Source organism: Tympanuchus pallidicinctus, unplaced genomic scaffold (genome assembly GCF_026119805.1).
Source record: "Tympanuchus pallidicinctus isolate F22 unplaced genomic scaffold, pur_lepc_1.0 scaffold1, whole genome shotgun sequence".
NCBI classification, from domain to species: Eukaryota; Metazoa; Chordata; class Aves; order Galliformes; family Phasianidae; genus Tympanuchus; species Tympanuchus pallidicinctus.
Window position 1 is genome coordinate 35,098,962 of NW_026294618.1, and position 16,522 is coordinate 35,115,483.

The 16,522-nt window shown below is 39.6% G+C and overlaps 1 protein-coding gene across 1 annotated transcript in view; it reads right to left on the bottom strand.

Annotated features, from left to right (window-relative positions):
• The window catches only part of MDN1 (midasin AAA ATPase 1), a 93,682-nt gene that overhangs the window by 4,561 nt on the left and 72,599 nt on the right, over positions 1 to 16,522 (bottom strand). Inside the window, exons 79-97 of the mRNA XM_052690548.1 lie at positions 16,011 to 16,496; positions 15,340 to 15,566; positions 14,834 to 14,977; positions 14,458 to 14,630; positions 13,919 to 14,080; positions 13,658 to 13,795; positions 12,565 to 12,706; positions 11,460 to 11,629; positions 11,088 to 11,231; positions 9,400 to 9,535; positions 8,450 to 8,778; positions 8,046 to 8,207; positions 7,585 to 7,686; positions 7,180 to 7,381; positions 6,384 to 6,551; positions 4,411 to 4,568; positions 2,553 to 2,642; positions 1,159 to 1,274; positions 390 to 564 (exon numbers count right to left, since the gene is read on the bottom strand). Coding sequence (XP_052546508.1) covers positions 390 to 564; positions 1,159 to 1,274; positions 2,553 to 2,642; positions 4,411 to 4,568; positions 6,384 to 6,551; positions 7,180 to 7,381; positions 7,585 to 7,686; positions 8,046 to 8,207; positions 8,450 to 8,778; positions 9,400 to 9,535; positions 11,088 to 11,231; positions 11,460 to 11,629; positions 12,565 to 12,706; positions 13,658 to 13,795; positions 13,919 to 14,080; positions 14,458 to 14,630; positions 14,834 to 14,977; positions 15,340 to 15,566; positions 16,011 to 16,496 — 3,424 coding nt within the window. The remainder of the gene's footprint in view (positions 1 to 389; positions 565 to 1,158; positions 1,275 to 2,552; positions 2,643 to 4,410; positions 4,569 to 6,383; positions 6,552 to 7,179; positions 7,382 to 7,584; positions 7,687 to 8,045; positions 8,208 to 8,449; positions 8,779 to 9,399; positions 9,536 to 11,087; positions 11,232 to 11,459; positions 11,630 to 12,564; positions 12,707 to 13,657; positions 13,796 to 13,918; positions 14,081 to 14,457; positions 14,631 to 14,833; positions 14,978 to 15,339; positions 15,567 to 16,010; positions 16,497 to 16,522) is intronic.

The following is a 16,522-nucleotide window of genomic DNA, read 5'->3' on the forward strand; positions in this document are numbered from 1 at the left end:
CTGGTTGATTTAGATAGCAATACCACCTCAGGTGGGCTAGTGAAATAAACACTGATGTAACTGTTTTGAAGGAAACATGCATGTTTCATAAAGATCTACAAGAGATCTGTCATGAACTAATATGTAATCCTGCACAGCTAGACAAACTTCAGTATTCTGTCAGGAACAGAAAGGACCTTTCGTCTAATAAATTTCTTTCAGTTAACATTCACTGGCCTTTTAGCAACCAATCTCTGAGGCATGAAATCACAAGGGCTCAAGCCCATGGACCAGAAAAAGAAGTGCCCTAGAAACACCACTTCTTGGGCTTTCCAACAGCCACTTCTGTGTCATACAGCACATCAGGCAGGGGCAGTTCCCTTGTAATCCTTCCAAGGTTTTATTTTCACCTGTTTGGAGTGATTGTCTATCATACTAGAGGAATCATCAATAGCCAAGCAAATCTGGTACTGCCGTTTACTAGGCTTGGTTCTTCGCAACCAGATCTTATCTTTTCGGAACTGACTGGCAATATATGGGATCACTTTGCGCATGTTCAGTCTTTTCCCTGTTCTGTAGTCTCCTCTGAAAGCCAAGAAGAAAAGAAAAGGCATAGTTATGGGACTTTAAAGCAAATATCTCGTTCCAGAGATCCTGGCCTATGCAACGAAACACAATATTTTACATTAATTTTTTGATAAGTGAATAAATATTTCTAAATATCCATATTTAGGTATAGATAAAAAAAAATGCACACTTCTAATGCAAGACTGATGTTCAGTGCTTTTAAATTCTTAACCCGAGATGCCTAGAACAGAAGAGAAGCCTTTCTGCTCCTTCCAGTCTGTGAAAAACATACGTTTTGCTATTTAATAACATCTATGACTCAACAACATTTCAGGTTTAAGTTGGTTTGATCACTACTGCACAGAAGAAAAAAGACTAGAGGCAATGTCCTCAGGATATGTACGTCAAATGCTTGTATTCTATATTAAAAAAAAAAACAAAAAACAACACAAAACACCTGAAGTTCTAATACAGAAGTAAAATGAATACATTTGCAAATAGGAATAATTGCTGTAACACAGAGAACAACACTGAGCTGCAGCTGTACTTAAGTTAATCTCACCTCCCAAAAAAAACCAGAGTTGAAAGAAATCTCAGAAAGATCCAACTTACTTCAGCTTGGCTGCCTGAGTGGGTTCCAGTATGAGTCGTAGCTGTTCACAAAGCTGCTGTGACAGAGGAGCTGTCAAGACTAAATACCTCTGCCACAACTCTGCTGCTTCCTTCTCCTAAAACATCATATATCACAGAGAGAAATAAAAGTGAATTATGCAAAACCAGAAAGTGGAGAAGCACAAGCCTTTGCATACCAATGAGGAGTTAGTAGGTGAATATCAGCTGAAACTATTTGAGTGTCTTGTAAGTAGAGATGACCAATTGCATTCAACTTAGAATGCTGCTTGCTGCTACAAAACCACACTGTGTGATGATCATTCCCTCCAGAAACTCGAGCACTGCTGTTAATATGGGAAAATCTTGCAATGGCTGCCATCTTGTAGTTGGTTTCACAGCGAGGCAAGCCATGGGGACGAGGTGCTTAGAGACATGGCTTGGTCTCAGCTAGTCTCAACTGAGATGGAACTGTTTTCTTTAGAGTGACCGGTGTGATGCTATGTTTTGGTTTGAGAAGAAAAGCAATGTTGATAAAACATCAGTGTTTACAGTTATTACTAAACAGTGCTGTACAGAGCCAAGCCATTCCAGCTTCTCAGCTAGTACTTATGAAGGGCTGGGAGGGAACAGAATTAGGACAGCTGACTCAAACTGGCCAAAGGAATATTCCATACCACGTGACATCATGCAGAAGGAGTTCTGAAAGGGCTGGGAGATCATCCAACTCTCTCCCACTGCTCAGGAGGCTAGCTGGGCATCAGTCATGGAGTGGTGAGCAATTGCTTGTGCATCTCTCATTACATAAATTCATATATATATAATAATACACACACACAAATATATATATATATTTGTCATAATTATTTTCCCTTTCCTTTTTTCTACTTAACAGTTTACTAACAGCTTTATCTCAACCCATGACTTTTACTTTGTGTTTTTTTCCTTTTGGAACTCTTCCTTATCCCACTGGGAAGAAGGGGGAGTGAGCGAATGACTGTGTGTTGCTCAGCTACCTGCTGGGTTAAACCACAACAGTGGACTTGGTAGTGTTATGCAGTGATTGGACTCGATGATTTGCAGGCTTTTTCCAATGTAAATGACTCTATGATAAAGCCTGTTAGGTTCTCTATTGTTACCAGTAGCATAGCTTTCCACAAATAGCATACAGCATGTTCAAAACAAGATCTGAAACATCCTGCTTTAAGAATTGTCTGTTTTGGTGGTTTTTTTTCAGATTATGCTAAACGTAACAAAAGTCAACTTTTAAACCATGCAATTCAGAGTATTTGGATTCCAGCCTGCTTGGTTTCCTCAATGTTTCAACAGTAAGTAAAATAAAATAATGCAGTGTAGGATACTTAAGAAAGCATTTACAGTAAAATGAGGTCACTAACCTCCTCTGGACTTCCAGACTGCTGTGTTTGCCAAGCTTCCAACTGCCTTTCAAGCTCCTTTCTCAACTCTTCTGGATCTCTACCAATGTGCTAGAAATATAGTCATGAGATTTATGAGATGGTAAAATAAGTTCACACATCTGGTGATCCCCAAATCTTATCAGACTATAAAATAGCAAGAGAGGTATTGTTCTTATTCCTTTAAACTCAAAAATAAGTGAAAAACTTGAATGAAAAATCCATTCTAAATCACCATTACTGGTTAGCTTCCACGTACAGGAAGAATAAACACCTCCTGCTGATTCCTACACCTGACATGATCAACATACAAACAGAGCTGGGCACACTGTAATAGACACTGAAAATAATGCAATACAGAACTTCAGAATAACGTGAGTGAACTATCTGACAGACATCAGATCTAATGACAGTGTAATCAAACCTTTTAATATTACACAGGCATTATCTTCCAAAATTGAAACTGCTTCAGTTAATTACAGGTTGCTTTTTCAAAAAGTCTGCATTCAAAGCACTTATGAAGAATCAAGTGACACTTCCTCTTGGCCTGGCATCAAGTACTGTGTAGTAAGTCAAATACTGCATGGTAAGTTGTTCTCTTAAAGGACACTCACGCTTTATTACATTTTTTCAACTTTTACTGTACTTTCAGTGACTTCTATTCCTGATTTTAAGCTCATGTAAGCTCATGTATGGTCTGCATAATCCATAGGTTTACCGGCTTGAGAAAAATAAGCCTACGAATGCAAATCCAACAGTACCAATAACTTCTCATTCTGTCAGAAGCAGCAGCAGTCCCTCTGGCCACCCACTGCAGACTTAAGGAAGGGAGAAATAATGTACATGGAGGGAGCTTTCTCTCTGAAAGATGAGAACTTGCACTTTACCCCATTCATGTTTCTCATTCACCCTTCAACCGATGCTGCAAGAGCTCCCCCTCCTGTTTCAGGATTTGCCTATCAATTTGAAGAGAAGCATCTATCTATTCTGACAACAGCAAAACACTCTTGCATTCAGTAGCCTTTTCCCAAAGGGCTATCACATTTAGCACTAAGGGAGAAATATCTGGCATAGCTGGCACATGCTCCTTTTTGTGGTGTGTGCAGAAAGAGTAAAATACTTCTGCCAGCACTAGTACTCAGGACACTACTTTATAAGCATGGAAATTCAATACTTCTGAAAAACAGACATAAAAAGAATTAATTTTTACTTCATCAACTGTTTCTACACCACCAACTACCTCTATTTCATAACTTTATGATAAAATGTGGTTTCCACAGCTATTATGTGAAATGCTAGGATTTTTCTAGGTTATAACAGCATGTTTTGAATTGCAAAGTTCATAAAAGGCTAACAGAAGTTCTAGAATGTCTGTTAGCAGCCTTGAGGAAGCAGCACGTTGCAACAAAAAGGAGGTTAAATTATTGTCTACAATAGTATTATTAAAGTCACTGATGCACAGCCCTCTCATCACTCTAAACCCTTTTTATGGTCACACATGCCCCATAGCTTTCCGCTCCAGTTGAATGTTTTATCAGTAGATTCATCCGAGCAAAACAGTTCTTGACAGCAAAACAAGAAGTTTCTTTCAAGGCGTGAGGATGGGGTCTTCCCATGTAAGGACAGGGAGGAATTTCCCTTTTAAAGGCATCATTCATTTGTCTATACAGTAGTTGGTTTTGTGCTATTTTTCATTCTGCTATTAAACAACAGCAAGGTACTGAATTGAATCAAAGTAATTCTAAACTTCAGTGTTCACAGAGCTTCAATAACTCAGATCAATGAAAAGAAGCAGTTTCTATTACTGTAGCTGCAAGGAGAGACATGTTGAGTATCATACCTGGGAAGCATCCATCAGAAACTGATGGGCTGTATGGATGGTAGAGTCCTTGCTTCTCTCTGGCTTCTCTTCAGTCACCTGTGGTACCTTTTCTCTTGTAGAGTCCTTGGCATCGTCAGAGTCTACAACTGGGGTTTCTGACTCCTCTTCACCTGGTCCTACAATCACAGAATTAATCACTATCCCCATGGATCACACATAATACAGAAACCAATATTGTATCTCGACTCCTAGAAAATCTCTCACACTGCTCTGTTATTCTCAGAAGAGCACTTTTAAGAGAAATGCACAAGATTTCAGACAATTCTAGGAACAGGGCGAATCCAAGGCTTGCAGCTCCAAGCACATAAACACATTTCCATATGCTTATCCTTATTTTCTCTTGTAATTCTCTTGTAATAAGAAGAAACAAAGTGTTAGTGAACAAATCTTTAATGCCTGAAAATTCCACCAGTGATACACATTTCTCAACCTATGTATCTTTTCTGACAAAGTGACAGGATGTATAAAGCAGTTTGAGAACTGATCACAAGATAAGGGCCATCATTTCTTATCTTTTATTCTCCACTTTGTAACGGAACAGTTTTCTGCAAATCAGAATTCAGTTTATAAAGCACTGGACTAAAGAATTTTTTTTTCTTGCTTCTGCTGTACTAAACCCTTCAACAACTTTTAAATAATTATTCTAAGAATAAAAAATATGGACTTGTTTATCAAGACTCCATTTTTCAGTACGTACAGGATTTTGTGGAAAAAAACAGAGACTGATTACATACATGCCCATACCATGGCATGGCTAGGCTTGCTAGTGAGGAGAGTATCACAAAATCATAAAATGGCTTGGGTTGGAAGGGACCTCAAGGATCATGAATCTCCAATCCCCCTGCCACAGGCAGGGCCACCAACCTCCCCATTTAATACCAGACCAAGCAGCGCAGGGCCCCATCCAATCTGGCCTTCAACTCCTCCAGGGATGGGCATCCACAACCTCTCTGGGCAGCCTGTTGCAGCACCTCATTACTCTCTCCATGAAGAACTTCCCCAGTATCCAAACTAAATCTTCCCTTCCTCAACTCAAAACCATTTCCCTTGTCCTACTATTATCTACCCTTGTAAAGAGTTGATTCCCCTCCTGTTTGTAGGCTCCCTTTAGGTACTGAAAGGCTGCAATGAGGTCACCCTGCAGCCTTCTTTTCACCAGGCTGAAGAAGCCCAGCTCCCTCTCAACCTGTCTTTGTAGGGGAGGTGCTCCAGTCCTCCAATCAACTTTGGGACCCTCCTCTGGACCCTCTCTAACAGAGTGAATACCTGAAGAGGGTGGAGGACAGCAGGTGAATCCCAGGCTGGCAAAAACAATTTTCTCTATCCAGCTTTTGCATAGTTTGATAAAGAAAATAAATAACTCAGAACATTAAAAGTTCCAGGCTACAGTGACTTCTGCCTAAAACTAAATACTGATAGGCAATTCAGTTTTGTTTTACTTCATTTGCACTTATGAAAGAAAGTAGTGACACAAGAACAACTTCAGTGCTATGTCACCTGACTTGGCTCAGACCAGCTCAGCTCCTCAACCTCCTGAAGATTTGTCAGATCTTACCTAAAAAAAGTTGAGCTCTGTGGTGCTGTGGCTGATGACACAGGACTACTCTTATGTACTAAATAAGAGAACTGCCACTGTGTCTAACATATTGAAAAAATGCTTCCTTTTCACTTCTTCATAGAAGTACATGAAGATCAAAGATCATTAGCTTGAAGGAAAGAATAATGCGCTCTGTCACTTCACCAACTTAGGAAGAGGCTAACACCAGTTACCTGGCCAGAGTAAGAATACTGCTGCAGGAACATCAATTACAATCAGATGTTTTAGTCTTAAAGATGACAGATGAATCCACTACACATGAAAATAAATACCTATGTGCATGTTTAAGCATGCATGTCAGCTTGCACTGAGAGTGGTTTTTAAGTTAATGTACCAGAACTTTTAGTGGCAGTAGACTTTGTTTCTGGCTTCAGCTCCTCTATGTCCACTGCTTGGAGATCCTCGTTCTGCATTTCTGTTTCCATAGCTGTATCTTCAGGATCTCCCTCTTCATTTTCTTCAAGAGGCATAATAGGTTTCTCCTGCTCCTTGCTAGCTACATCTGTACAAAGGCAACATGAATCATTAAGGAGACAAGAATGAAAAAGTATAGTTACAAAAAACCTACATTCTGAGGCCACTGCATATAATCTTTACTGATCTTCAAAAGAGATCATCTGGGCTTCTCTCTGAAACATTTGTTTATATCTTTCACTGTTCTGTTCCACGTTGTGTCAAACAGCTATTCCTCTGAAAATCTGAAGACTAAACTTGAGTCATTACTTTGATAGAAAGCAATTTATTTAATTAAATTTAGTTCAGAGGAATATTTTCAAAGAATCATCAATTTGATACAGAATAAGGAACCTGTTGCTTTACGCTGTATTTCGCAAGCATGGTAGCAATATGGGCTTCAAAACAGATAAAATAAGATATGGAAAGAAAGAATTTTAAATAGGTTTAGAACGCTGAAGTTCAATATTTTCAAATACATTATGATTAGCCTGAACCTGATTACACCAGAGAATAACATTTATCATAGTGAAATAGTGTTGTCTTGCAAAGAAAGGATATTAAACATAACTGGAGGGAGGAGGGGTGAAGTACTGCAATAAAACTACAGTAAATAGGAGCTTTGGGATTTGAATCTGGAATGACAACTCTTTTCACACAGAAATACCACCACATACCATAGGTCTGTGCATCGTAGCATTCAGAACTTTGTTTGATGTGTTCAAACGCATCAGCCTCCTCCACCTTTAGTTTAGACTGAGCTCTGTTCTGCTTTGCTTCGCTGCTGGATTCGATGGTTCTCAGTCGCTTGTGGACGCGCTCGTTGTCATCTCCCATTGAGCGCTCATTGTCTGCCTGACCAGGTTTCCTCTTGAAACTCTGAGAGAGAAAAATTACTACCATGACCTTCATGTGATGTGCAGCCAAATACAGATTAGAACATGACTTCTAACCAAGAGAAACTTTATAATAACCAGCAAACAGGTAGGGCTAAGTCATTCAAATTAAGTACAAAGCTTAAAAAAAACAGAACAAGAAATCAAGAAAAAGAAGATTTAAAAGGATCAAAGAATGAGATTAACCTGTGTATTCTTCATGCTTTGCTTTTCAGAAGCCATTCGGGCCATGCGTGTGGATTCATGGCCTTCTGATTGATTGGCGCTTGCAGCTCCACTTCCATATTCCTGAGAAACCAAAAAAATTGCAACTGTAACTCAGAAGGTTGCAGACAAACATCAGAAATCAAACTGAAACATTGTGCTGCCTTCTGGCATGAATGAAAAAGGGCTCACAACTGCAAACTTTATTCTTGTGTAGGGCACAGAGACAGTTCCACAGACCAAGAATTAGCCTAAATTGTGAACACACACTTCATTGCCAGGAAGGCATCTTCTTTTTTTTTTTTTTTTTTTTCCAGTTAACTTGTATGTTCTGAAAATTGAGTCCTGGACACAATTCTTAAAATATTGCAGCAGTTTTCTGATTACAGCTTAAAAACATACAAGTCCAGTGTTTCTAGCTCATACAATTCCATGTAGCTTACCTCTTTGGACTGGTCTCTTTCTGAAGCCTCTCCAGCTAGTTCTACAGCACTGTCACTCTGCAGGTTTTCTTGCCCAGTCTGTCCTTGTGTTTCATGCTCCATTCTCTCCTCAGACTCAGGGACCTGCTCATCCATCTCTGCATTATCTTTATCCTCCTCTTGCTGAAATGAGATCAGTTTTATTTGAACGTTCTACAAAGCATGGGGAAGCAGAAAGCCAAAGTGGTAACAGGAACGCGGCTAAGAGAAATACACCAGTTTAGTAGTAAGGAGATCTCTCATCTTCCTAAAGAGTTTTACTAACATCCACTGCAATACCAATTTTGTCACGAAATAACACAGAACACTGTCAGTCTCATATAGGGAAAAAAAAAATACACAAGCTTTTATTTATGACTCTGTACCTGAGGTTGAAGTCCTTGGTCGGCAGCAGGGATTCCCTTCTCTTTCTCCTCTTCAGCAGATTCATTTTTTTCCTCACTAGGTGGTTGTGATTCTTCCTCTTCTGCCTCCTCAGTGTTCCCAGTATTTTCTTCTTCTTGATCATCAGTATCTTTCTCCCCTTCATCTTCCTTTTCCTCTTTTTCTTCAGCAATGCCTTCTTCAGCAGGTTCTGCATCTTGATCGCCTCCTTCTGCCTCACTACTATTCTCTTCATTCTGACCTTCCGTATTCTCTGCCTCATTTAAATCAGCAGGTTTGTCATCTATTTCAAAAGCATTCTCCTCTTCTTCTGAATTCAAAAAAAAAATGAGAAAGGTATACAAAACTTTCAGTGAAGTACAGAAACAGGGAATATTACCCATACGATCAGAACAAACCTAAGCAGGCTATCAAAAAATGGTAATAAAAGAAAATGATGAGATTTCCATACGTAGAATCTCAAGCTCTCTACAGCACATAGTTTCTTTAAGTGTTGCAATCAGTAGCTAACAATACAAAACAATGCATTCTCATTAACCAAGTTTAATATAATATTCTTGATGGTCAGTTGCCTTTCAGTGAAAATGCTTTCAGGTATCAGAAAAAAAATGTGAAAATACAAAAGTAACTGAAGAATGAAACAGGGAGCTTCTAGAATGAGGATTTAACAATTAGATCACAGGAAAAAAAACTTTTCCACAGTGTGCATTAAAGGTAAGCAAAGAAAAACGCTGTAATGTTATGTTTTGAACTGCATTTGGTATTTTGGTTAATTTTAATATGCAGAAGTGAAATTCTAACTTTTTGTTATACAGAATTCTACCACCACCACCCTTCTACTCGATAGAAAAACAAAGCTCGTTGTCTGACTCTCCCCTCGCTATTTCCACTTAGTTTTCAGCTGGGAACCTTCAGAAATTTTCAGCTATACCTTCACCCTCTTTCTCTTCATCACTCTTCTCATCATTCTCCAGGTTCAAGTTATCAGGAAGGTCTAAAGGTTCAACTTCAGGCTGCTTTTCCTGCTGGCCATGATAAGGATCTACTTCGTTTTCATCATACTCTCTCTGCAAGAAAAAGATGGGGAAAAAGAGACAGACTATATAGTAAGTGATGGCAAAGGCAAAGATGAGAAACAAGGTATAACTCAATTCTCTAGGACAGAAATACTGAACACAGTATTACATTCTGATCAATTAAAAATTAATTTCTAATGATACACAGTCACATGTATAATAGCAGGAAAGATTATTTTTCGCAACTGCATCTACTGTACTGGGTTTACATTGTACAGTTTTGGCATCACAGAGGCTGCATGGATGACCCCTGTGAGCAGAGCCCCATGCCAAAGCAGAGCTCCAGCTGCTCCAAAAGGGACCCACAGCTGCCAGAGCTGATGCTGGGTGTGCTCTGGGAGAGCAGATTTCAGAAATGAAAAACTACTACATAACAGCAGCTGGGAGAGGGGAGAAATGGGAGAGAAGCAGCACTGCAGGCACCAAGGTCAGTGCAGGAGGAGTTCCAGGCACACAGCAGCAGCTCACTGCAGCCCTGGAGAGGCCCACAGAGGAGCAGGCCATCCCCTTGCAGCCCATTGGAATTACACAGAGTACATCTCCCTGCACAGCCACAGAGGAGCCCAAAGTGCAGCAGTGGATGTGGCTCGAAGGGCGTACAACCCATGGACAGCCCCCACAGGAACAGCCCCGGGACACAGCTGCAGACTGGGGGAGCAGTGCTGGAAGAGTGCTTGAAGGCTGGGCCCAATGGTACAGAGCTTTGCTGGAGCAGTGCTGGGAGAGCTGCAGCCTGTGGGAATCCCATGTGGGATCAGCTGGGTAAGAACTACATCGTGGGAGGGGCAGCAGAGCAGAGAGTGATCATGGAGAAGTGACAGAGACAAAGAATCATGGGCTGACCACAGCCCCCATTCCCTTATGCCCCTCAGAGGGAGGAGGTAGGAGAGGGTGGGTAAGAGGACAGTGTTTTTAGTTCTCACTGCTCTAGTCTGTTAATAACAGGCAATAAATTACATTAATTTCCCTGCAATTAGTCTGTTTTGCCTGTGCTGGTAACTGGTGAGCTCCATATCCTTATCTCAATCCTTGAGGCTTTTTCCACTGTGTTTTGTCACCTTATCCCTTTGAGGAGGGGGAATAAGAGATGCAGTGGATTTCAGCTGCTCACCAAGGTGTAACTACCATCATCTATATACACTGGTATTTCTTTGAAACAGCATACTTGGTGCTCATAATACTATTTTCCTGAAAGACAGAATCTAAATGCTTGCAGATGGTAAATGCACTCTTGCATGCTATATAGAATCTTCAGGGATACGATAGGCAGATTTTTGGGATGAGTCCACTGAATGCTTCTGTTGCTACTCACAACAGATCAAGGACTTTCTAGCCTTCTCCATCAAAATGGCAATTCAGTGTAAAGCCTGTTTTGGAAGCCATTACACATTCAGGTTAGTGCAACTAAAATCATTCTTGGGCTACACCTCAGAAAATACACATATAACGATACAATGTGGTCAATTATTGACTCTGAAATGAACTACTCAGAAACAACACGGTTTAGCAACAATATACTTCCTGTAGTCCACATAATTTTTACCTCATCTATTTGCTCATGGATTTTCTCTTTGTTTTCATCGTCTTCTGTTTGATTCTCTGTTTCTTCATCCTTGGGAGGCTCTTTTTTATTATCTTTGTTTCCTGTACCCAAATTGTCATCTTTTGCAACAAGCTCTGAATCTTCCTATTAAACAAAAAATCGAAAGAAACCTCAATTATGCTACCTGCTTCCCAACATCTGAATAAACAAGACATCAATTCCTAAAAAAAAGACAACACTAAATAATTTAGGGCATACTCAAACGATCCCTTTCCAAGACCAAAGAGCCCACTATGTAAGGGAATTCTTTCTCTAGGTCATAAGAGAATTTAATTCCCTTGATACTCTTCCTCCTATCACTTTTTTCCTTACCTCATCCATCCCTGGCCCAGTTTCTTCTGCTTTACTACTGGCATCTTCGTCATCATCATCATCTTCATCCCCCCAAAGCCTCTCATCCAGTTTATCATCAGCTTCAGCGTTATCAAGATCTCCCATCTGCTTATCCAGCTCTTCCTCTTCATCGGATTTTTCATCATTTTCTGTGTATAGTTCAGGATATGTCTCAGTACAGAGAAGATAAAGCAAACAAACAAGCAGTCACATTTCACACCTGAAATTCATCACCCTACGGATTTAATGGAGCAATGCAGAACAAGACATGCATGCACCGACACCCAGAAGAGCAGGGATGTAACGAGATACTTCAGCGTGCTCTCTTGGACAGACAGACAGACACAGCATTCTTCTAACAAGTGGCAAATGCTAAAAATGTGGATTATTTTAATTCTCCAATCCTTACCCTCTCCCACTTCCTTTTTCCAAACGTTTTGGCATTATAGGGTGAGGAATGGTCCATTTCACTTCACTAGTTTCAGAATGTCCTTTCTTGTGCTGCAGAGCTTATTCTTGGCACTTCTCAGATTTTTTGAGCAGATTAACACTACTCTAATTTGTAAGTCATTTGTAAGTCAAATTGTAAGTCCAATTTGTAAGTCAAGCAGATGTTCAAGGTGTTACCCTCTGAAGTGCAAGAAGTGCTACCTTTTGGACTACTAGCAAATTGAAAAAGTAACATTTGGTAAAAGTGAATTATCGCCACTGCTTAGAAGTTAGCCATAACTTAAAATGTGAGCAGGGAAGCTAACTACTGTCACCTTTTCTTTTGTAAGTGTTCTGCTGATCTTCAACAGATCGATAAAGTAAGTGACTAATTTTAACACTTGTCCAAGGGTCATCTTACAACAGGAAAAAGGAAACAGCTTCCTCTGATCCAAAACCTCCACGGAAGAGTTGAAGACTATCTTCAACTTCCTAGTGTTCAGATTAAGATTTCTTAATTTTCATATACAAATGGCACCACTCTTTTTTTTGCTGAATGCTGACTTTTCAGCAGATGCATCAATACATGAAAGTATCAACCACTGGACTGATCTATTATACTTCTTCTAAGTTTGCCTTAGTGAAAGGATCAAACCTTTTTTCTCCTGTTCTCCATCATGCATTTTTCCTTCAAAGTCTTCTGACATTTCAATTGCATTGTCTTCTCCTTCAATATCTGGCTTAGAATCTTGATCCTCTTTCTCCTTCTCCTCCCCCTTCTTAAAACTGTCTTCTATCTGAATTATTGGTAAAGACAAAAGTTACAATGAACCTAGCGTATATATTTAAGCTTACATGAAGTACTACAACAGTAACATAGAAAGATAGAAGCTAACTTAGTTGGGAGACTGAAAGCAACTTACTTCACAGATACACTTTTTCTAACCTGAAACATCTGATGCGTTTCATTTTTTTCCACAACATGGTTCTCAAGTTTTGATGGTCTTTGTGCACTCATAAAGCTGGGTTAAAGGAAAAATTATCATATCTATTCAAGAGAAGGAACTGTCCTGTTAGTAGGTAGCCTAACTATAACCTCACATAAGGTTATCCATGCTATCCTCTGGTCATTTTCAAGTTAGGTCCTCATTTCTTGAATGCAATTACTGATATTAAATATAAATTGTAACTGATGCAAACTGAAGTTAGCCAGTAAAGACCAGCTCAGAGCCAACTGGAACAACTATCTTGGGCCCTTTATTAGTGTTCTCCATTCAACATGACTTCCCAGAAAGCCATCAGAGGAATTTTTCCATGTCTCTCCCTAGTGCTTCCCAGACTGAAGGTCCAGGCAAACTCACATTAACTACACTATACAACTTCTGATGTGAGCTGTCTCTCCACCCAAACACATCAAGCTAAAGCCTGGCATTTTCTATTACTCTGCATATTCCTCCCTAAAACCATTCAATCCCCCTACACAACATGTTCAGTAATATGGCTGAACTGACCTTCAACACTGACACAGAGCCAGCATAAATTACTTTTCATTCCTTAACAATAGCACAGGTAACGAAATCGCTCAGGAAAGAAATTCTAGTGAAACCAAACTTAACAGAAATAGCTAAAAGCTCTTGCATTTGTATTTACAAGTAAACAGAAGCAGCCTTTCTTCAGCATTTAGTCTCAGTTTTATTTAAACTACTCCCACATTCCCCTTAACCCCTCTCCCAAAAAACACAACTTGCCTGATCTTCGCTTTCTATTTTGTCGCTCACATCCTTCTTGCCTTCCCCATCTCCAATACCACCTTCCTCATAATCGTGAAACTGTGTTGCTCCCTCTCCAGCTTCATCTTCAAGTAATTCTTTTGGCAGACAAAACCCCTATAAAGGCAAACAGAAGACATTCTGTACCAGTAACTACATCTTTACCCAATTCTTACATAGAAACCAAGTGTATATATTAATATGCTTTTCATACATCCACCTTTATCTCTAACAACTTACCTTTTGGGCAAGCTCTGTGAAAATACTAGTTAGAACAGAAAGCAGTTTTCCAGTACTCCGATGAGATGACAGTGAAATAGTGAGGTAGAACAGAATAAGGTCTGAAAACTTGCAGAGCATGGGCATTAGACGCACCAGCAAATAGCAGGACTGGTTGAAGAACTGCAGTTAAAAAAAAAAAATAAAAAAAATCAAAGAACAGCTGTCAAACATGATAATGTAATTACTGAGATGTACCTATCAGAGGGCTATGACAGACTGGAAACAGATGCTCAAGCCAGAAATATCAGTGGGCAAATTTAAACACAATAGATTCCTAGAGCTTTTTTCACAAAAACAAACGTTTTTCCTTTTTATTAAAGGACCATCTGCATTTTACATTACAAAAGAGCATATCTACATTCAGTTATGTTCTTATGCATACTTCTAGTTCTATAGTAATGAACAATAAGAAGTAATTTGTGTTAAACTACCACAGCTGATAATTCTGAATCACTGAGACCCCCCAGCCAAAAAGCTTTCAAGAAGAACAATTTTACCTTATGTTTATCTGAGGTGCAATCTTCTCCATAAGATTTCAGGCTCTCCATCAGTTCTGAAACCGCTGAAATTACTTTCTGTACATGCAAAGATTCCACATCAGCAGAAATATCTTCATCCAAAAGTTTAGTTAAATGCCCTGCTTTAATCATGTCCAATGAAGCTGTATCATCTTTGGTTGAAACACAGGGGGCAAAAAAAGAGATGGATGTCACAGTTGATATTTTAAAATGTTATACCAAGCAAACAAGAAATGTCCATGCTGCCTGTTCATGGGCACAACTAATGAAATGGAAATTTCCTTGGGTACCGCTATTTTTAGGGTCAAGCAGTTTAACCTCTCTCACTGCCCCTTGGCTAAATTAACAATCTCACCTGTTTCCTCTGGAGGTTTTTCTTCCTCTTCACCTTTCTGTTTTCTCTCTACCAAACACTGGATGGCATACAGAACACCATGGATAACAGTTTCCACTTGAGCTGAGAAGCGCTCCACAAATTCTTCATCAGATTCTTTATTTCCTTTTGAATCATAACACAGACAGTTTAAAATAGACACACACTGAATTACTGGTTTATAAGTTTTCTTATGCAAGGAATATGATAAGCATTTGCAGCTTGCACTAACAAACTGTTGCTAGTTCTGATTTACAACTATAACACAAAGACTGCTGGCACCAGAAACTAAAGGGAAAAGTATTACTGCACAATGTCAACTCAGACTAAATTTTCCCAGTTTGAATTTCATCGAGTGTTTGTGGATATCCAAGTGAACACATGGCAATGTTTCACACAGCAATGAATAAGCAATCTTCTGCAATAAAACCTAATGAATTCTTTCTATCTTTACCTGAACTACAGAATTGGTAGAGAATTGTCCTTACCACTGCAGTTTGATGTGGAAGCAAGAAGCTGCTTTCTCCAAACTGTGAAGTCTGTAGATGTAGTATTAATTTCCTCTTGTATATACTTCAGGCTCTTTATTACAGCCATCTGATCTGCAGCTGGCTCCTCTTCCTCATCCAAGTGAAACAGGGACTCTACACCTTCTAACTGAGCTGACACTTCCAGCAGACAACTCATAGCTGATGTGCAAACTTCAAAATCTCTCCTGCAACAAGATAGATTATAACACTGAGAGAAGAAAGAACGTCTCAGATTAAGACTACAGCTTTTCTTCTGATATATGTATATATTTCCTTCAACAGGCTGCCTTCAGGCCTCTTAGTTTCTTCTATTAAATTCACATTTGAACTCTACATCATTAACTAACTGAAGAGCAAAGGGGATGAAATCCCAAGGGACCAAAGACAACTGCAGAAGCTGAGAAGGACCCATCTTTTCCTGACTGCTCAGCAGACTGAGAGAAGATTGCATTCAGTTGTTTGAAAAGCCAGACACTGCAGTTTGAAAGAAAAACAAACAGAAAAAAGCTTCAAGAACATTTAAACAATACCTTTTAAGATATGCTAAGGCAACCTTCAGGATGACTTTATACATCTAATATGAACATACACTTATGCATAAATTCCATTTATGCAGATGTAGAACTCACCAGGAATAGAACAAGGTCTCACACGGCTGTTGTCTTATTTTGTCCACTTCTGCTTTCATTGCCTTCACACGTGCCAGCATTGCTGCCAATTGTGCAGACAGCTGCAGCCACAGCTGATCCTTGTTTCGCATCCTGCATCCAGGAGGCAGTTGCTCACTTGTTACTGGAGACAGATATTTAAGTTCTGAGGGAATCCGCTCAGGTATTCCTGGGACAACATTTCCCAGCATTTCTTCAGGTTCTGAGCGGAGAAAAACGTTTCCTTTGACATCTGTCCTTTCACTGTCACTGCACTTCATTAGCTCTTCTGGTGGGCAGCACTGTATAAACCAAGACAGCTCCTCAAGAACCATCACACACTGCATGGAAAGTTGCTGCAGTTTGTCAGTCCAGTGTTGAAAACTTTGTTGAGGAGGTAATGCTATGTTATATTCTTTGTCAGCACTCAATCTCTTGTCTATCTCTTGGATGCAACTCAGGAGGTTCCTGGTTAAGAAGAAAGAAAGAAGAAA